Below are 24,065 nucleotides of genomic sequence, written 5' to 3' on the forward strand. Positions count from 1 at the left end.
TAGAATGATTAACGTTTACAATAACTTAACTAACCCTGACATTGACATTGACATTTTTCATGACACTTTATTTAGTTTTAAGAAAAAATTAATAAATATATTTGCATGTATAGTTATGACTTGTGTTCCAAATTAAATTATTTCTATCATTGTTCAATACATATCTCTTTAAATGATAATCTATGAAAGTAATAAAATTATAATTTCATCTTCAATTCTGTATACAATTTTTGATTAACTTTTTGCTATTTATTATATTTTTTTTTTATTGTGTAATTTATCTAAACAATGCAATTTTACTGTTTTATTTTAGTTTTAACTTTCAAATTGAATTTTGTTTTTACCGGACAAATTGTATCTAATGTTGTGTACACCTGTAATGGTAACTGTAATCGGACTAGATAAAAATGTAATAATAGTTATAATGACTATACAGTATATCGCTGGTGTATCTTATGAAATAAATAAATAAATAAATAAATAAATAAATAAAATAAAATCTTTGACAGGAGACGACACCATGCTATTATTAATACCTACGATTTTATTTTTGTGTTACCCCCACATTAGGAATTCTAAACATTTTTGAATATCATATCAAAAATTGACCGCTCCAGCGGGATTCGAACCCGCGTCTCCGACTGACCGTATCGGCGCTCTAGCCAATTAAGCTATGGAACGATGTACCCGCTAGAGCGAAATTTTTGATATGATGATTTTTATTTTCGGTTTAAGCGAACCGTGGCGCCGTCTATAGTGAGTTCTTTACAGAGACCCGTAACTATTCAAAGTTTCATATTATAATGAAAATCTTTGACAGGAGACGACACCATGCTATTATTAATACCAACGATTTTATTTTTGTGTTACCCCCACATTAGGAATTCTAAACATTTTTGAATATCATATCAAAAATTGACCGCTCCAGCGGGATTCGAACCTGCGTCTCCGACTGACCGTGTCGGCGCTCTAGTCAATTAAGCTATGGAACGATGTGATGTTTAAATATATTAGTATTTACTTTTTTTAATAATTTAAGGACTATTTTAAATAAGTACTTTTAAATACTTGTACTATTTCGTACTTTTTTAAAATGAATACTGAATTGAAAAACGCTAGCAGACTGATTATATTCTCAAAACATTAACATAAAAATGTCGGGTGAAGTGTCAGACATCGGAAGAGAGAAGGGCAATTGCTCAATCTATGAAGTATATTTGATCGTTTCAAACTAAATAAACCAAAACGGCAATAAATTAAGCGGCCCCAGTCAGAAAAGACTAGTGTACCGTGAAACATTCAGGGTCTGTTTCACTGGTAGCTTATAAAGATTATCTTGCACATAAAAAACTGATAGGCTGATTCAGTGGGAAATAAAATAAGCTCTTTGGGGCTAACCAAAAGTTGTTCTAGTTCTGGTTTCACAGTTTGTAAAGAGAACTTTGACTTACCGGTTGGTTTTTGTTTTACCGGTTACAATAAATGAACTTTTATTTGTAACCAGTAAAACAGCGTCTCACCAGATTATTATGTGATGTGCTATTTCGATAGCTCCCAACCACTATAAAATGGGCAGGCAGGAGGATATGAGGATCAATTTCATGCGTAACAAGTTCAAACAGCATTTTACAGACGTTTGTCAACAAAATTTAAGAGTGTCACGTATTTTCATCTACAATAAAGTCATTTTGAAGTTAGTTACCGTTATAATGGGTCTGTATTCTTGTAAATTAAATTTGAAAATCATACCTACATTCATTAAAAAACGATATTTATATAAAACGAAAAATCATTGATAAATTTGTCAAAATATCTATATTAAATTCAAAATCAAAAGTCCGCTGAATGCATTTATTTGCTACTAGTAAAGACATTCCATACTCGGTGTGCCAAACTGAAGATTGAAAACGAAAACAACCAAAGCAACAGCTCGGAAAACAGGAAAAAGAATATTAGTTTTTTCTATCCGAAAATCAAATCCTGTAAACTTTCTGAGGCAATTCAAAAGGTTTTCTTTTTAATTAAAATTATATTACTTCGGATCAAAATAGTGTAACACAAAGTGATCCTTTAAATGGAAATAGATAATCAAATTAATATCTAAGAAGAAATTTCTAGAAAATTTCAAGAAGAAATATGAACAATAAATAATTAATTTAGGACGTGAAATAAAATAAATATAATTTTAGATTTAAAACCTTTACACGAAAATTTTAAAAGGCTTAGTCACAAAGTTTAATTAAATTTTAATTTGTAGAATTACTTATTTCTTTGTGTATTTTATCTATTTAAGAATTTAGATTTATTAGAATTTATTTTTATTTTAGAAGAAACTGTCATTAAGAACGGTATATTTATATGTTTATGTTTCTGAGTTTATCAATATGCCTTGGGATACCATGTATAACATAAAGTTATTAAGTTTTTTTTTTGAAAGTTTTGCAATAGGTTACGTGTTCTCTGTTATATCTAATTATTATCAACTCTGAAGATATAATATTTTTTGTTGGTCAATCGTATTATTTAATATTATTGCTTCTGGTAGCTTTATAAAATTACTCTACTTTCCCCTCTACATTATTCAATAAAAATTAAAGACTTTAAAAACAATGTAAGAAAATAAAAAAATATATATTCTTGTCACTTTTTATGTCCTATAACTGCAGGACGCATAAAGATGGGCAGGGCGGTAGTTTATAGTTAGTAGACGTCCACTAAGAATGGATTTTTCAATAGGTCCGGATTAGAGGGGTCCAAGGGTTTTATGAGTTTGCTTGATTGTCCTTCATTGTTTATGCTACAACCTTAAATTTGACAGAAAGATAGTTAATATACGTCAAATAAGAACAAATTTTGCGACAGGATCGTATTAAGAACATCTAACTAAGGGTTCTCGAAAGATTTTATAAAAGTTCCTAATTGTTTGTGCTAAAAACATAAAATCGAACAAAGGTAGTTTATACTTAGTAGACGTCTTTTATGAACGGATTTTGTCACAGGACCGGATTAAGGTGGTGTAATAAATCTCACAAGTTTTTTATAAAAGTCCTTTGTTTTTGTGCTACGAACTTGGTATTTTGCAAATAGTAGACGTCCGCAGAGAATGAATTTTGCGACAGTGCCGAATTAAGGTGGTCTAAGCACCCTCATAATTTTTTTTATGAAAATCCTTTATCAATTATGCTAAAAATTGGAAATTTAGCAGAAACGTAGTTAACGGTTAGTAGACTTTCGCAAAGAAAGAATTTTGCGACAGAGCCGGGTGAAAAAAGGTTTTAAAACTTTAATTCTGGACTACATATCAAAAATAAGTAAGCACATGTTTCAGATTTTGTGGATATTCTAACTTTAAATGGTTAAAATAGGGGGTGAAATTTGATGGACTTATAAACTTGAAACTTTTTCACAAATATTTAAATATGTATTTAAACTGAAATTGAGAATCACTAACATAGAAATAATTGATATTTTATATAAAAAGCGTCTTATTTTTGCATAAACCTTATTTCTGGACTGCTTTGAAATTATAAATAAAGCTGGTTAGATATTGATTAAAAATAGATAACTAAATAGCCCAGTTTTAACGTAATATTTACGTCTCAATATTAATTACAAATTGTTTTCCTGTCATATCGGAAGTAAAAAAAATTATAGTAAGTTATTAATTTTAGAAGCATAAAACTTTATGTTTAGCAAGCATTTGCGGAACATTTGCGGGAAAATAGGAGATTAGTTCGTAGGACCTCTGCAAGCAGTCTGGTAGGTCTATCGCACAATAGAAGAACCATAAAAATAACGTACAGAGGTTGTATTATAATGATTATACACTATTTTAGCCCCTTTTTAACCGACTTCAAAAAAGGAGGAGGTTACTGAATTCGACTGTATATATATTTATGTATGTTCGGGGATAACTTCGTCGTTTATGAACTGATTTTGATAATTCTTTTTTGTGGTACCATGATAAGGAAACCAGGATCTGATGATGGGATCCCAGAGAAATCGAGAGAAACCCTCTAAAATCCTCATAACTTTTTCCTGGTGTACCGAATTTTGAAAATTTTTAATTTAATCGAAAGTCGATGTTTATCATTTGGTCACATTTAAATTTCATCGAGATCTGATTACAAATTTTGGATTAATCTTTGATAATGCGCATTTACTTGACTATTTTTTCGTCTACCTACGTTGTATTACTTGTCGATGTAATTTAAGTCGGTTTTTTTTTCGTTTGCCAGCAATCACAATTATTGTAAATATTATCAATTTCTACGCAAGCGAAGCTGCATTATTTTATTTTATTTTTTGGGAAATGTTATAGTATCAATAAGCATTCCCAATCCCTGATATTTATTGTATAAATATGTATATTATAATTTGAAAAACAAATTTAGTGATATCCAAAAACTAAATAAGCATTTTGTTTTGAAATAATAAAAACTAACATTTGCTTCTAATGTATGTTGTTTTAATTGTTTAAAAATTAGTTATTTTTTTTCTCAAACTACAAAATAAAACCACCAAACAACAAATTTGATAAATATCAAACAAACCTTTCATCCCGCAATCACTGCAAACAATCTTTAAAAACCATTATCAAATCCACAACACAGTCAATATCTATTACAGTAAGTCACAGTTCACATCTTAACAATAGTTTTTTTATGTTCATATTTCGATAAAGAAGCGAAACACGTCGCTTGTCGCAAAAGTTTTCCAGTTAGGGACAGGACGAAATCATACACATGCGTTCCGTTCGAATTTCGCGCGCGGACTGAGCCGGCAACAAAGTGCGGACTGCCACCCACTCTTCAAATGATAATAGCTATACTGTTACGGGGTGGTTCAATTAGATACTAGTCTACGATATATTCACATTTTATGTATCGTTGAAAGGTTAAAGACGACTTATGATGATTGTTGCATCGACTCGAAAACTGTTTAGTTTTTAAATATAAAAGTCACAAAAATAACAAATTAGATATAGAGATATGGAACAAACATATTATACATAAATACGTTTCTCAAAAATTTTTTGTATAAAAAAAGTAAAGCAAAGAAAGACAAATATCAAATGAAATCTTAATTACTTTATTATTTAAAAAAAAAATATATAATAAAATGGAAGTGGCTGAAGTGTTTTAAGTAAGTAATATTATCTGATTATTTTTAAAGGTTTAGAGTATTAGACGACAAAATCTATTGCCATAGGAAGACAAAGAACTTTTTCTTATAAAAAACATAAAAGCTAGCTGTATTTTAAAGAGCCATTGAGTTGGCAACATTTAATTGCGTTGCAAAATAGCCAGCACAAGCTGCATTTTAATCGCCGTATAACCATTACACTTGAATAGCAAATCTCACGTTCAAAAATGCATAGAGACTTTAAAAGATCTACTTTAAGTTCGATAAGTTGTTATATAGTTAGGATAATGTATTTCTTAAGTTATTTTATAATAATTTGTTATATTGAAGATAAGACAAACTACATTAAAAAAACGAACGATGTGTATTGATAGATTTTCTATCTTGATAATGTTTAGTAAAATTTCCTAATCTTTTATTTAACGAAATCTCACTTCTCAACCTTCTTCGATCCGGTTTGTGAGCTGACTACAATAGAGTAGCCATCTACTCTTGTAAAAACTAAAGCCAATATTTCATTATCTGTTGACATAAAACATCCCATAACTTTGACCCCTTTAGATTACAGAAAGGCAGTAAGTTTGGATAACAGTAAGTTTTTTTTTTTTTTTACAACTAGGTCGGAAAACAACCATACAGCTCTCGTGGTGGTAAGCGATTACCGTAGTCCATAGAAACATGCAATACCAGAGGAACCGCAAGCCAGTTGACGACCCAACCTCAAATTTCTCCCGGAGATTTGGTCACTTTACTCACCACAGGAACACTGTTCTGATTGAAGCAGTATTATTTGCAATGATCTTCTGTAAGGTCGAGATTAGGGTTGCCAACCATACTTTATAATAAAGTATTCTACTTTATTTTTGGTAAATATACTTTATACTTTTGCATACAAATAAAGTATATGAAAATACTTTATTTTCAATCTTTACTGTGATGCGTGAAACAAAAAACTCATTATGGGTACTTAACTATTTAACGGTACACATAAGGTAAAACGGATGATGGAAAGGATTTAAAATTACTGAACGAAATGTTAGATGTCAGTTGTGGTGTTTTGAATGTGACAGGACAGATGACAATTTGACATTTGTCACAGATGTCACTACTCACTATCAACGATATTGTAGAAAAATTGACCGTTGGCTTTGTTTATATTTAGTTAAGGAATCAATGGTTGGAAAAATGGTTTGACCTTAGCAAAGATAACTGGCTTTCAATACTTCCTAACGTGTGCTTAAAAAATGCGGTTAAATTTGAACATTTTGAAATGATAATTATAAAAACTAAATTACAAGACGGATTAAATATTAAGATGCAGGATATATATTCCGAATGTATAAGACTTAAAGAGATCCAAAAAAAATCACTAATGATGATAAAGAATTTTCAGTGAAAAGTACAGTTGAAAAATGGCAATATATACTTAAAAATGCACCTGATAGCTTACCAAATATAAAAAAAAATTCTTACTTACTCTCTGTTCCCACTACTTAAGCTTTCACTGGAAGGGTTTTTTTAGTAATGAATCTAAAGTAGCGAGAAGAGGGAAGTATAGCGTCAATAAATTTAATTAGAAACGAATTTTTATTTATATAAATTTAAATATTGATTGTTAAACAAGTTTGAAATATTTAAACATAACAAAAAATTGTTAGCATGTGCTAAAGGCACACAAAAATACGTTTTTAAATCAATAAAAACATAAAATTTGAAAAATACTTTTTTTTCTTCCAAATACTTTATTTTTTCCTATCCAAACCATTTTATACGTTTTTTTTTTGTCAAAAAAAGTTGGCAACCCTAGTCGAGATACTTTCCTAGTCGGGCTACTCCAGTTTTTTGAAGAGATCTTTTGTTGTAACTGCTACTATTACGAACTTTGATAATTTTACTAATAACAAATTTCAAATTTTAAAATTCAAAGATTTAAGTACTCGAAATAAATTAGTTTGAAAATTTAAAAAATTTATTTGCAAGATTTTTCCTGACAAACATACATATGTACATACGTTGCAAGTTAAATAATAGCTTTTAAAATATAAGATTTTATCTACTTTTATTTTAGATAATATTTGTATTTTTAATTTTCGTATTTTATTTTATTTTATTTTAATTTATTTCTTATTGTACTTGAACTTGAAAACAAAGAATTGTACGATTACGTTGATTACAAATTAAGTTACAATAATGAAGCTTTCTTGACTTGAATTGTCTGATATAATAAAAACAACAAAAAAAACTAATTGCAATAAAGTTTCAAACAACAGCATTTTATTTAAGAAAAGTTTGTAACATAGACAATGAGTAAAGAACATTTTGGTATGTGTGAATGTAATAACTGATTTGCAATTTATACAAAACCCATCATTGCTTAAATTTACTTTTGTACAGATGCCAAACGACAGATATACGTACATATATAATAAGCCGGGGAAGAAGTATTTTCGTATTTTCTAGTAAAAAGTTGCAATAAAATTTTTTGGTAGTATTGTTTGTAACTGGCTGGTTTTGATACCATAAAAAGGTGACATTTAAAAAAAATAGGTTGGGGCTACTTTTCATTTATTTCTCTGTCCGAAAAAATGGGTAAATCCAATGAAAAAATTTGGTACATTTTAAAGTGTTTCTTTAAAAAAGTTACAATTGCGACTCAAGCCGCGAAAAAAAATTGTGACGTTTATAGATCTAATGTAGTGTTAATAAGAGTAAAATTGGTTTAAGCGTTTTCAATCAGGAAATTTCGATATTAAAAATGCATTTTGCTCCAGTCGCCCAGTTACGGATAAACGAAACGATATTTTTGAAACAGTGAAGCTAGATCGACATTTGAGTAGTTACGATATAGACGAAGATTTGAGAATTGATCATAAAGCAGTTTTGACCCATTTGAAAAAGGCTAGCCTAATGGACCATGTACTCATTTGCGATTCTCTCCTAAGACGTAATGATATCAAACCATTTTTGAAGGGATTGATCACTGGTGACCTAAAGTGGATTGCCTTCGATAAGAATGTACGAAAGTATTCAAAGGTCGGTCAAGCTGCACAGACCGTCGCGTCGCGAAACCCTGATCGACAGGCAATAAGGTGATGTCGAGTGCGTGGTAGGATTGAAAATACATCATTCATTATGATCTTTTACTGCCGGACAAAACCTTGGATTCGTATTTTTACTGTCAACAGCTAATGAAAATTCAGCAAAGAATTGAGAATAAGCGACGAATTGATCAACAGGAAAGGGGTGATCTTGCATCAAGACAACACCCGACCACGTAAGTCTTTAGCCACTCAACAAAGATTGAGAGAATTTGACTGGGAAGTCTTAATGCATCCACCATATAGCTCCGATTTTGCACACTCATCCTCTATGTGTTTTGGTCTCTTCAGAATTATTTAGGTAGTGGAAAGTTACGTCAATAAGAGAGGACTTTTTAATGAGAAGACCCAAAATTTCTACAGCAACGGAGATCGGGAGCGTCAAGTTATCGAACCAAATGGTACATATATATTATAATGAATGTAATAAGTTTTGTAAAATCTTACCTTGAATTTCTATATAAAGTACAAAGGAACTTTTTCTTCGACCTAATATATAATAATTGTGTTTGCTTGCAAGCGAAAAAGAAACCGACTTCAATTACATCGACAAGTAAACAACGACAATAATACAGCGTAAGTAGAGGAAAAAAATTTTTCAAACGCACTAGTCGTCACTACGATTTTCGAGGGTTTCTCTCGATTTATCTGGGATTCCATTATCAGATCGTAGTTTCCTTATCATGATACTACACTTGGGATATCTCATTTCCTTCAAAGAAAAAGAATTAAAAATTGGTTCATAAATAAAGAAGTTATCCCCAAACATACGTATATATATATATGCAGTCGAATTGAGTAGCCTCCTCCTTTTTTGAAGTCGGTTAAAAAGCACACCTTTCTTATTTATACAACATAGATAATTTTTAAATGGTAAGTTTTTACAATTCAGAATAAAAGGTGTTGAAATTTATAATTTAAAAAGGAATTTATAAAGCTACGGTAATATCAAAGTTTCAAAGAACAAAATGCTACGTTTTATAAAAGTCTGCGCTAAAGGAATTTTTGAAAAGCATCTGCGAATAATGTATTGTGAATATTAAAATTTACTACATAAAATATTCCAAGGTACTGGAATGATGCCCTATCTAACACAATGTCTGCTAATTCCCTAGGTGGACAAATAACCCTTAACGGATGTTGGTATTTCGTAGTAGTGGTGCGAAACCGCTTAGGTTCAAAATCACCCAAGTGTTCTGACGATTGAAGGGCCAACCGCGAATACTAATAGGTAGTTCACAACAACAGTGAGGATACGAAATAGTTTTAAAGATTATTCTATAATATTATATTCTGAAATAAAAGACGAGTAAATTAAGCCTACTTATTGGTCTTTATTCAAAGACAAAATAAGTACAATAAGTAAACATTACCTCTTAATGTAATTCATTCCAAAGGATTGAAAGATTTATTAGTATTTTTTGAGATTTAATTAGTCCTACAAAAACGTCTGGGACAGCATATATCTATCTTTTATGAGTACGCCATTATTGCAAAAACACTGAACCATAAATACAATAAATTATTATTATCTCTCTTATTTTATTATATTTATTCTTATTTATTCTTATTTTCGATCTTCATAAATTCAATAACTCTCCGCATATCTTCTCTCTACCACTTGTATGCCGATGATCTTCAAATTTATTCTCACGCTAAGTTGACAGATTTACCTACATCAATAAGCAATTTAAATAATGACTTGAAGAACATATATAGATGGAGTAACTCCTACGGATTAAACATTAATCCCTCAAAATGCCAAGTCATTATTATCGGTAGTCCTAAACTTGTGTGTCGAATAGATTGGTCACTTATACCACCAGTCGTTTACAACAACGCCGTAATCAGTTACAGCGACACAGTCAAAAACCTCGGAATTATCTTCGATAGACATCTTTCTTGGGCACCTCAGCTGAGTGAGATGAGCCGTAAACTATTTGCAGCTATCGGATCACTACGACGACTGCAATATTTCCTCCCTTTGCCTACCAAAATTACATTAGCACAGTCACTCCTTCTACCAATTCTTGACTATGCTGACACTTGCTATCCTGATCTTAAAGAGGAGCAATTAAATAAGCTTGAGCGCCTTCAAAATCTTTGCATACGGTTCATATTTGGTCTTCGCAAATATGACCACGTTTCCGAATTTCGCAGTTGTCTCAAGTGGCTTCCGATTCGCTTTCGCAGGAATACTCACATACTCTCGCTACTATATTGTATACTTTTTCATTCTGATACACCTCTGTACCTTAAGGAGCGTTTCAAGTATCTTTGTAATACACACGAACGCACCCTTAGATCTGAGTCTACTTTGATGCTCGAAACCCCAGCTCACACTACTTCTTTTTACTCCAATTCCTTTTCAGTTAAAGCTGTTCAACTTTGGAACGCTCTACCTCTTCCTATAAAACAAGCCCAATCCCTGTCTTGCTTTAAAAAATACCTCAAGGCGCACTATTTGTCACTTAGTACGTCATAATTGTTTTTATCTCTGCATAACATATTGTAGGAGTATCGCTTCACTTGTATTTTGTATTCTATGCTATTATTCATATTATATGTATTTCGTTTATATTTAGGTATAGTATTTTATATATATATATATATATATATATATATATATATATATATATATATATATATGTTTGTATGTATGTATCTATGTATGTATGTATGTATTGTGCTGTATATGTATGTGTATTTGTACTCGATAGTTGATATTGTTCTAGGTGACACTAATTGTCACTTCTCTGTATACACTTCCCTACCGCTTTTTCACTACGCTGTGTCCTATATGCCCAAAGGTTGTCTGGAAGAGATCGCTACTCTAGCGATAAGACCGCCTTTGTACACTGTTTTATTTTTATTTGTAATATGTTATTGTGTTGATTGTTGTTGTGTACAATAAAGAGTATCTATCTATCTATCTATCTAATAAAATTGATAATATATTTCTATTACACATTTGGTAGTAACAAATTGATTCTTATGTCGCAGAACCAATTTTGATCAATTTTGCTATAAAGATAGATATTGAGAAGATAATAAGCTGCTCGAAGTATTAACTAATACTGCGCAGACGAAGTCGCGGGTACCGGCTAGTATGATATAATAACAAAAAACATTTCTAAAGATGATAAATTATTTTCACTTATAACAAAGTACGAGGCGTAAATGCTGTTGATGATTCTGTCATGAAGTTGAGAATTATTTTTCTTTTGTAATTGTAAAGTGGAAAACTTCTACATAGAATTTGATCTGTCTGGAAGCCTTTTCAGGAAATTATATTAAAACCAGTTAATGAATGATGTAAAAGCACTCTCGCTTGATGTAGTGGTCTACTAAACTCCTTTGATTAGACTGATGAAATAATTTAACTCAAAACTGTCTAAACTACGTCAATATTTTAATTATAATATTGTTTTATAATTTAATGAATGACAGAAATTTTGAATAACAATTCAATAAAATTAGAGAGTATCAGATTTATCTTAAATAATAAAAAAAAAAAATAATGTTTGTTAAATTATTATTTTTTTTTTATATAAAATATATATCTACAATAAAAATTTTATAAAAATATTGGATAATTTATTTAAGTCTAGGTTGGAATGACAAAGTTAACTAATAGATTCTCAATGTTTCTATGGGATACGGACACTTGTGTATTCAGAATCTACCCCAAAGTGAAATACTTCCACTAGAAGATCACTTCAGCCTACTGCAGTCTACTGCTGGACATAGGCCTCCCCTAGTTCGCGCCAGACATTCCGGTTTTCCGCAATCCTCATCCAGCCTACACCGGCAATCTTACGTAGATCGTCTGCCCAACGGGCCGGGGGACGTCCCACACTGCGTTTGCCAAAACGCGGTCTCCACTCCAGGACCCGTCTACTCCAACGGCCATCGGTCCTGCGACACAGATGACCAGCCTACTGCCACTTCAACTTGATAATTCTGTGCGCTATGTCGGTTACTTTCGTTCTTCGCGAGATAGTCTCATTTCTAATCCTATCTTTGAGAGAAACCCCAAGCATAGCCCGTTCCATTGCACGTTGAGCGACTCTCTCTGCAAAAAAAAAGGTGAAATGTACGCTTGTTTGTCGACTTATAAATCGATAAAAATCAAAAACTGCTGTAGAAAATTATCCTAACATTTGTTTTATTCACAATGATTCATAAATATTAATAATAACAGTCATCATTAGACACTGTATAGCAAAAATACATAAACTATATATAAAAAAATCTTACTTCACACATTCTCGTTACGGACGTTTTTTGCCGGCTACCCCTCCGCAGCGTTCCATAAAAAAGAAAGAAAAAAGTATTAGCAATTATTTACAAGATCATGTATTATATTGTAAACTTTACCTCGATCTTCCAAGTCTAAAAAAATATTACCTTTTTGATCATGACATATCTTCGAAAAAGTTATAATTAAACCGCACAAGTTAGATTTATTTGCTGCTTACATTTCTTATAAATCGAAGGGTATAAAAGATTATATATGTTGATTAAGGTCTTTTTGTCAAATAGCATAAAATCAGGTTCCTATTCAGAAAAGGGATTTCGTAACATCAATTACGTAGCGTATCCTTTCATCCTAATAAGATGGATAATGTCTTCATCAGAGTTATCGAATTCATTCAATCTCCAATTTGCCTCCCCGTCAAACTGAAAGCGTAAATCATTTATTAAACTAATTTACCGGAAAAAAAGTACTGTAATGATCGTTATGTGATTTATTTTACTTACTGATTTAGAGAAAAAATAAAATGGCAATGCCTTTATATCCATCACAATTACTAGTTGTCAAAAACAACCAACATTTCTATAAAAGAATAGAGCAACATAAGGAATCCTACATTCAATTTGTAAAACCAACTAAAACTGCCAGGTATAAAATTAAACTACATTATATGGTACGGCATAGGACTTCTGCCAGTTAAGAAAATATTTATTGACCGCTACAGCCTGTAATATCCCACTGCTGGGCTTAGGGCTCTTTCCCCTTGTAGGAGAAGAAGCTTGAATAAGCTCTGATCCAATGCGGGTTGGCGGATATATTCCTACTATGAGTAACGACCGCTATCAGATTTTCATGACATCAACTGGGACCGACGGCTCAGCGTTCTCTACGATGCACGGTGAGGAGGGGGTCCACAAGGACGGCCCAAATACCCAGACCACGGCGAGCATCTGTATGGCCAATATAAATGTTTGTCATGTGCGGAGATCAAACCCGCAACCGCCAGCGCAACAGCCACAAACCAGTGTCGTGACCGTTGCGCCAACGCGTATTGCAATACTAACTAAATATGAGTTTAAATACACTTCATAATAACTTACTTCTATTAACATGTTTTTTGATTTTGCGATTTCAAGTTTTTTTTTTTTTTTTAAGTTCATGTTATTATAAAAAATCGTTGTCATTGACACAGAACCATGACACATCATGAATATGAGTTAGTTTTCACTAATGGACAAAGTGATTTACAAGATTTTTACTTTCACAATTCTAGATCTTCAGAAATCAGCGATTCTCGACAACCCTTTTAAGATGGTTTGTCAATTATAGTCTGCTGATATCGCACTTCCAGTGATTGATCGACATTCTAGCATTTTGAAACGGTAACGATAAAGAAATACTACGCAAAATGAATTTTAGTAATTTTCTGTTTTTGAAGAAAAACCAGACAAATGTCTTAGCATAGCGTCTCTACTATACGACTACTGAGATGATGAAGAGATTACGATACGTGTAAATTTTAATAAATCGTTTTAGTTAGGTAGGTATGTAGCATTTACTCCTAGTTTTAGGCTCTTCTGTATAACTGTGATAGATTGAGATAAGATAGTAATTCTTGAAAGTGTTGGTTTGTTCTGAAATCTATGTATACTTCAGGTTCACAACGTGTAGGACCATACAAGGTAATTTGTTATTTCGCATTCCTAATTTAACCATGTAGAGATTTTCGAACCTTCTATACAAACTGCTGAGCTATATTTTGAGGCTAATAATCAACCATCCATAATATTTGTGAAACGTAAATCATTCCTGCCACAAACTTTTCTAGATTTTTTTATTAGCCCGAGAGAGTAGAACTCTTTAAATAAGAATTCTGTATTGCATATAAAATGTTATCCCTTAAAATATCATAAATACTTGCGTCAAAATATTTACACTATCGATCAAGAAAAAAAAGTTGGAAAAAATAGCGAACAAAATGTCGTAAATCAACTGTCTCAAAGCTCAGCGTCAGCAGGCTAATTATATTGGATTAAGACTTGTACACAATATAAACGGTATTCGTAATATTTTATGTCAGGTTAATGTATACTGGACACTCGAACGGTTACTTTACTTGACAAGCAGCTGAAGGTAATGATTTCACTAATTTTAATACTACTCGTTTGCGTAGTGTTTAGGAATTCTATTAATATCATTTTGATAGTTTTTGAGAACAAAGCGAACACATAAACGAACAACAAAAAAAAAAAAACAACTACTAAACAGACAATTTGTATTAGCAACAGTAGTAGGCAAAATTATCCTTATGGTAAAGTATTTAAAAAATTATTATAAAAGGAAAAATTAATTTGGTAATAACCTTCGGTGCGCGATTCTTAATGCTACTATATAAACAAATAACTTTTAAATTAATTTTTTCGTAAGTTTATTTCTAAGTTTAATGTACCTAACAAGTAGATTATTATTATTATTTTACTGAATATCACTCCGCCCGCCCAATACATAATAGATAAATATATTATAATAACTACTTATATAAATAATATAGTAAATTTACTTATACTTACATATATAAATATATGCGGGTGGAGGATTACGCCCCGGCAGGGAGGACAATCCTAGCAGAGTCAAGTAACACCGCCTTTTACATCCTGGCTGTGAGCTGTTATGAACAAATATCATATGAATAAAATGCAACATATGCAGTATGTTAAGCCTGGAAATTTTACACAAAACTGTTTAGTCAGCGATAAACCCCGTCGCTTCCACTTTTATTATTTTATACTTAAAAGACCATTGTATTAGTACAGTTCAAGTCCGACTTTGCTTTAGAACAATTGTTGTCAATAATTAATTAAATAAATTAGCAGCAGTAATTCAAGTGTTTTTTTTAAAAAAGGACTAACGGAGAACCATCCTAACAGAGCGAACCGTCCAGAATCCCCAGTTGCCTCAGATGGTGAGCGAGACTAACCGGGATCTAACCGTTGGCAGATATTAGGATAGGAATGATTTCAGCAGACCTCACATCCCACATGTCGACAATCTCGTGCGCCAGATCGTTCTTTCTCCCTTGAGCTAATTTCACATTACATGGTGAGCTTTAACCCAACTTATGTACAATCTCTCTTCTCACGAGGTAAAGAATTAGTAAGCAAACTCCCTCTTGACAATAACCCAGACTCTTAAGCTCCCGGGAACATGTTGTACTACAAAAGTTTACTTAAGATACCATCTAGACATATATGTAGATACTCTACAGTTGCAACTTTTGTATGATCATGTACATATTTATATCATTTTATCTTTAGAAAATTATGTCAAAAAGTTGATAACGGCTCCAAGTTATCAGCGCTGGGCTGGGTAAATTCTCATTTTATATTAAAGTTTTATAACGAACTTTCGTATCGTTTCTCAAACAGCTGTGCCTCCGTTAAGCGATGTGGTCGTAAATCGCTACGAGGTAAAAAGTGGACAAAGTTAACACACATACCGGCTTTTGTGAACTAAGTGCAAACATATAATTATTTTAAAGCTACACTACTTCTTTATGAACATGTAAAAGTTTTATAAAAAATAGCCTGATAGATATTTTTAAATTGATAACTGGTATATTTTTTTTTTTTTTTGAATAATTTTAGAATCAATAAATCATAACGTAGTTAATTTTTTTTTATATATTTAATACTCCTTATTTGTGATTATATATGTTAGTATTGTTACAATTATTCTACAAATGAAATTCTAATTTATAATAACAATAAATTTCCATTTCCCCATTACAAACTGTTGTAATACTAAAAATAGAAAACATAGGTTTCTTTGAAATTAATATAGAGGAATATGTCATCTTGCAAAATGTTTGAGACATTATGAAACATTTTGCAGACCTTTAATGTGAAATTGTTAAGTTTTGTCAGTAGAATGTTAAGTAAATCCTCACTTCTTTCAACGCAACAGCAGTTTACTAACTCGGTAGCAACTCGCAAGTTACATGCAAAAAGTTTAGCTGCAACTTTAACGGTTCGCAGGTAGTTTGAACACGAAATGTGCATTTGTGTAATATTTTAATACGGGATTGTAGGGTAGTGTGTAACTTACGAAATTGTTTATCTATTGTTAGCAGATATTAATTATTTACATATGTAGAGAGAGTAGAGATTTCTATTTTTAATATCTTTATCATACACTAGCTGTGCCCAAGACTTCGTCCGCGTGGAATTTAAAAAAAAATATTGTTCACTTCACAGAGTTACAAAATAAATAAATTTCTAAAATAAAAGTAGCCTAAATTACTCCTTATCACATCAACTGCCAGTGAAGGTCTCGTCAAAATCAGTCAAGCCGTTTCAGAGATTAGCCGGAACAAACAGACAAACAGACAAACAAAAATTGTAAAAAAATGCTATTTTGGTATATGTACCGTGTATACATCTATATATACATTTATTAAAAAGCAGTTATTTTAATATTACAAATAAACACTCCAATTTTATTTATTTGTACAGATAGAGATATATTATACCGTATCTATTATTCAAATCCCATAGTGAACAATCTTCTACTGTTAAAAAAGATTGGAGATACATCCATCTTACACTGTTCTACAGTACATTTGCAGATATTACATACATTTTTTTATTTGATACCTACGTTGATAATATAAAAAGTTATTTAAATTACCTACAAACTATTGAAAAAATTATACAACTTTACATGATGATACTTGTGTAAATAAACAACGCATCGCTCGTCATTACTAAGTAGGCTCTACGAGTAAAATATACGCGTTCTGCTGCAGTTAAATGTGAGATAGTGACTAGTGAAGTATAATTCTTGAAACTTTGCCAACCGTTGCTTTCTGATAGGCAAAGTTAGTAATTAAATTATAGAGTATGTTATCGATTCTTATTGAAATCAACTAGTTATTATCCAAATCATACTTATAATAATAACTTACATAAATACATATACCTTGGCGAATACAATATTTGTGAACGTTATCTCATTCTTTAGTGCTGTGTGGCTACAGCACCAAAGAATATAGCCACCCCCTCTTTTCCCGTGGGTGTCGTAAGAGGCGACTAAGGGATAACAAGGTTCTACTACCACCTTGGACCTTAAGAAGCCGACCGATGGCGGGATAACCATCTAACCGCTGGCTTTTAAACACACGGGCCGAAGACGGGCAGCAGCGTCTTCGGTGCGACAAAGCCAGCCCTGCGGCCACCAACCCGCCTGCCCAGCGTGGTGACTATGGGCAACACACATGAATTCACGCATTTTTTGCGCGAACTTGTGGAGGCCTATGTCCAGCAGTGGACTGCAATAGGCTAGAATGATGATGATGATGATGATCTCGTTCTTAATATATTTGTTAACAAATGAATATTTTGTTGGTATTAGAAAAGAATTAAAATTATAGTAAATCCAAACCAATAACGTAATAAAAAAATTGTACAAAAAATGTAAAATGATACAGCACGCTAATGGCGTTTCTAAGTGATATTGATGAAATAACGATATTAGTGATGCTGATCATTCAAAAGATAATTATGAGCACTACCGGATACAAACATTACTTATTAAATACATAACATACTTTTATCTGTAAGGTATCATACTTTGAACTACACTATGAATAAAAGACAAAAAAAAATATATGTATATTATTTCATAATAATATACTCTGTGGATCCCGTGAACTTTCATAAAGTTTCGATGCAGACTTTACAGTCAAAAGGCGATGGCTGGAAATTGTTTTACTTCACTTGCTACGAGTAACCCACTATGAATTAATAATGTAGAATGACAACCTGAATCTAATTCATTAGTTTCTGAACTGTTACCAAGTTCTGAAACTTACCACCGGCTTCGCCAAAGTACAAATAATAAATTTAGCTATTATACTGAATCGTAGCCATCAACTCAACTCAACGGTCCTCTTTAGGTTATAAATTCAATGTATTGATGATCCCGAAACATTCATCACAAACGTAAACGCCCAGATTAGAACAAAAATCTGCTTGACCTCCGTATGACCTTCACAAATATTGGTCGTATGCGGGGATTAAAACCACGATCGTTAGCGTATCAAACAGTTTTTGTAACTGTTACGCTAACGCCACGTAAATTTTCTTATTAATTTCTTCAATGACCTACCATTCAATACTTTTATAAAGTAAAACATAATATTTATAAATATAATTTCGGTACCCATCAAGAGATGCTATCAAAGCGATTTTCAATGCCATGGTGATCGTTGCGGAATGCTTTACAATGCAAATAATATATTTTATAATGATCTGTAAGTCCAAAGATAAATCTTGCTATGGTCTCTCATTTCATCACAGTGACATAGAGTATCGGTCAGTGCTCTCATAGTATGGCAATTAAGGCTATGCTAAAGTTCCCGACGGAAGCTTACATCCGGAATAGATAAGCCACCCTTGTATCCGTTTCAGTCCAGGCCACTTGGGTTGTTATGCTCCATTTAATATTGAGTGGAGTTTCATCCTCCTAATGATCATGTTAATCTGAATCTTGAATACAAATTCCTACATAATTCTGCCAATTAATTTAGTTAGGCTATACGATATGGCTTTCGTACGAATGGTCGCAAAGAAATAAACAAATATTTTGTCTAATATATATTAATATCAGCGACAGTCTATGAGCACTTTTAAATAACTTTATTAGCGACACATACGACTGAAAATGTTCTGTCTGAAGATATGATACTTAAAAAATAGGGTTAAATATAATCTTATAAAATATTTCAAATGTTGTATTTTCAACAAAAATGAACAAAATCAGATACAAGCGAGCGTTGAAACAAAGCGAGGGACACAATAGGAACGCGTTGCAGTGACTCGCTGATGGCAGCACTGCTAATAGCTGCATTGTTTAGAACGCACGCACTACCGGACGAAGTGAAACACTATTTTATGACACGTTGTGAATTTCTTTTCGTATTCACACTGATGACTTTTATTTATCGACTACGTTTTGCTTATATTTATAAAGGTAATTATTTTTAGATTTTTCAAACATATTTATACACCCAAATGGTATAAACTGTTATACCAACATGTACGTACTTCCGGGTGTAAGTTTTTTAGGTATATCGATATTATTATATATTAAAGAACTTAAATACGTCGAGGTATACGTACGTATACGTATACGTCTGTATTTTCCGAGTTCATACAACCCGAACATGTTTAAAGCGCGAGTGAACAGGCTTCTTCTGGGCGAACTCGCTCCATCTTCGACCTCGTCTGTGCTCTAGAGCTAGACTGAGGTCAAGAGTAAGCCCATAACATAATTAAAAAAAAAAAGGTATTTTTCTATACTTTGTTCGGTGAGTCCCCTACCGCTGCTTCGCAGCAGTATGCGTAAATGTACTCCCCATAGTTATAAAAGTCTATTTGTCAATACGATACCATTCAGCCTATAACATCCAACTGGTCGGTACAGGCGTGTCTTTCTATGTAGAAGGATCAAAGCTTAATCCACCAGGCTATTCTATGCGGGTTGGCAGATATAATCCCTACTATGAGTAACGATCGCTGTCAGGTGTTTATGATAGCAACCAGGACCGACAGCTTAACGTGCTCTCCAAGACACGGTGGGAAGACCCACAAGGACAGACACCCAGACCAGAAATAAATATTTGTACAAATACAAGTTTCACTCCGAGCGAGAATCGAACCCGCCACCGCGATGTGTAGGGGCCAATACAATGCGCGCACCACTAAATCAGAGCGGTTGTCCTATATTTATTTATATACCCTATTTCTCTATACGAACATCTTCCAATTAGATGTTTATAGTATGTGCTAATAATAAAAAGATATTCCAAAAATAATATTTTAAAATAAAATATGAGCGAATCCCTTCAGACACAAAGCTTAGTCCACAATGGAGATGGGACAAGGAAGCGGCTCGCTGATGGCAGCACTGCTAATAGATGCGCTGTTTAGCGAATGCGGGCTTCCGGACCGGTCGAGTCGGAAATGGTGCCTCCCTGTAGACAACCTTCATTTCCTTAGCAGTCCTTTGCTTTTACTCCTTGGGGTGGTAATCTGCTTGTACTTTGCGACAATTTTGCTGCGCATTACTCCAGACTTATGTGGTGACAATCTTATATAAAGTATTAATAAGATTTTTTTGTAACATAAAAAAATATTATCTACGTAAAAGTTTTAATTTATATTTTTATCACGATTCAAACAAAGACACGTTATATAAAAGAACACGAAAACGTTTCAAAAGTAAATAAACATTATCATAACTTTTAGCATTCATCATAAATATTATGCAGAGCAACTTCCTCTAATTAGAGCGAAAGCGCAGAGAGAAAAAAAATAAAAACAATTTTTTCTCTTTATAAACGTCGAGCGCTATTCGTGTATCAGAATAATTTATCTAGGCACCGTAATTTATGCAAGGAATACGTTCGCCCCTCGAATAACATTTTTTTTTGCCGGCATTAAATCCTTTTTGTTTCGAATGCGCCAAAGGAACAATAAAGCTAGCTGACTGTCGGTGAGAATGGAAGACAACGGGATCACGACGGGTGTTGTCACACGTTTTCTCACAAATGAACATCGAGCAACGAGGAGGTATCTAGCAAACAATCCATGTCAAAGATGACTTTTTGTTTGTTCATTTAACAATGTATATCAGCTTTAAGCATTATTTAACACATATTTAGCGTCGCTGAAGATATCAATTCTTATAGAAGGTATATAACGTTAAAACTAAATCAATATTGTTAAATTTTATCTTTTATGGGTATTGTAATTACATGAGCATAATCATCTTTCTGTGAGAACAACGTTGTATATTATTGTATCTTTGCTCTTTGTCAAAAATATAATTAGGATTTATTATTTAGTAGTTCTATTCATAATCAAAACTATAACATATTTGTTCCAGTCTAAAGAAGTAAACACGAGAACTTTACTTAAATATCAGCACTGGTTTATAATTGCTGTTTCATAAAAACTCTTGTATTGCAATTAAAATCCCGGAACTATATTGGCTGGAGTATTTCGGTTGACGGAGTTTTAATTTCGAAGACCGAGACGTGAAGCACGTAAAAATTCGAATGATGTTTTCGTCAGTTTCGCGTTAACTTTGCTGAGATAATAAGCACGAGTTTATCTGGGACTATAGGGATATACCTAAATATATACAGACTACCCGATGTACGCTAATAACAGGGAGTAAAATACTAAAAACCAAAATGATTACAGTGGGAAAATTGCTAACAAATATATTTATATCTAGATATTTTTGTGTTTTATAGTTCATGCATTTGTAATAATGACTTTAAGACGTTTAATGATGACTTTTAGACTTATTTTAAAGTTAATCGAACTAATATTAATGACGATTAATGGATGATATTTATAATATTATTTTTATTAGCAATCTAATTTAAAAAAAAAATTGTTCCAATTTCGGTCTTGAAATCGGTTTTTTCATAAGTGAAAATGTATTGACATATTTTATAATATACAATACAAGACTGTTATTGCGTTAATAAAAGCCAGTATTCAGTAATTTTTTTTTTTTTTTTTTTTTGTTACAATTGTACATATTTAAAAACATGTCAGTCAAGTCGTGCGGGGTGCGTATACTTGTAGGAATGCAACTTTGAGTCATTAATTATCATAATAGAAAAATGGGTGACTTTTGCGAGAATCTCCGCAAATATTAGTTTCAAATTAGTGGAATATTTTGTTAGTAGTTAACTTATTATATAATTAATATAGGTAATATTACAGATACTACTACACTTGCTATTGTCTATATTCTTTTCCGTTATTAATATATTTAAAATTCGGATACTTAATTGATTAAATTTTAATTATCATAATTAAAAATTTAAATTAAAGAAAACCAATAAATTATGAAAAAAAAGAACCTTTTTTAAAAAATTTCAATTTGACTACATACCTTGACAATCAACAAAAGACACGTATGTGTGTGTTAAATACATGGTAGTGTGTGTAATGTTTTTTTTTTATTGATTTAATATATTTTCATGCATATATAAAAAAATGGCATTCTGTACTCCTTCTCTATATAACCTATAAGTGTGCGAAATTTCATACTCCTCCGTCCACGCAATTTTCGTAAAAAGGGGTACAAAGTTTTGCTTCACGTATATAGGTATCCATGTTAGGTTTTAAAATTCTAGTGATAAGTTGATTGTTTAACTATCAAATAACTAAACAAAATAATACAATCATGTCGTCATAGAAACGCTTATTTATATTATTTAGTTTGCAAACACATTTAGCAAAAAAAAATTTTTAATCTCATTTTTACAAACCTTTAAAATGTTCTTAAGTTTTATAAAAATAAGGTTATTATCTAAACAGTACCTGTTTGATAATTAGCAAGATTTAACGACGTCTGTCTTATCAGCTAGAAGAAAGGAATGAGAAGCATCACCAATCATCATCAATACACACACAAACCAGAAAAGTTCGATTGAAAAGGTTAATTAATTTTTATTAAAATCTTTCAATAGCTTTTTAATAATTTAAATTTGAGTCGTTTATTTATATCTGTAAGAACCGATTATAACAAATTTATTATTAAATGATGATAAAATAATGTTTTTTCTCCTCATACATTTCTTAGACTTCTTTGTTGTCCAATGTCAATGTGTAACTGTATAAAAAAAATAAAAATATCCAAAAAAATTGGTAGTAAACGCACGATATTTTGACACCCATTATAATAGATATCACATAATTATGTATTATTATTATAAAGGGTCAGTAAGACATTGTATTGATTTATTTATAGCTATATAGAATATATACCTACGATAACATAGTATTGATTCGTGTACATGACCTATTTAAAATTGATTCACGGATCATCAAAACTGGATATTTCGATTGAAATATGTGCATTGATTGTGACTTAGTTACAACTTCCTTTCCTACTAAATCATTTTATTTCATTGTTTGTAACTGTTTTAGTGCAAGTGACAATGCAATATATCGTAAAAAGGTATTTTAAATGTACGTATAACTGAAGGTGTGATATCGAAAAATAATATTTCTGTTTATTTTATCAAAACATTTGGCTTTGAAGAGAAATAAATATTCTTTATAAGTATTATATTATTGCATATTTTTAACCGACTTCAAAAAAGGAGGAGGTTACTCAATTCGACCGTATGTATATATATATTTTTTTTATGTATTTTCCGGGATAACTTCGTCGTTTATGAACCGATTTTGATAATTCCTTTTTTTTTGTTGGTAAGGAGATATCCCTGGTGTGGTACCATGATAAGGAAACCAAGATTTGATGATGGGGTCCTAGAGAAATCGAGGGAAACTCGAAAATCCGCATAACTTTTTACTGGTTGTACCGATTTTGATGATTTTTAATTTAATCGAAAGCCATTACAACAACATTTAAATTTCATCGAAATATGATTACAACTTTTGGAGTAATCTTTGATAATGGGTATTTACTTGACTATTTTTTCGTCTACCTACGTTGTATTACTTGTCGATATAATT

At 31.8% G+C, this 24,065-nt stretch overlaps 1 protein-coding gene across 1 annotated transcript in view; it reads left to right on the plus strand.

Annotated features, from left to right (window-relative positions):
- The window catches only part of LOC123657427, a 62,484-nt gene that overhangs the window by 2,632 nt on the left and 35,787 nt on the right, over positions 1-24,065 (plus strand). Inside the window, exons 3-4 of the mRNA XM_045592973.1 lie at positions 7,883-8,226; positions 8,331-8,419. Coding sequence (XP_045448929.1) covers positions 7,883-8,226; positions 8,331-8,419 — 433 coding nt within the window. The remainder of the gene's footprint in view (positions 1-7,882; positions 8,227-8,330; positions 8,420-24,065) is intronic.

Source organism: Melitaea cinxia, chromosome 10, assembly GCF_905220565.1.
Source record: "Melitaea cinxia chromosome 10, ilMelCinx1.1, whole genome shotgun sequence".
Lineage (NCBI taxonomy): Eukaryota > Metazoa > Arthropoda > Insecta > Lepidoptera > Nymphalidae > Melitaea > Melitaea cinxia.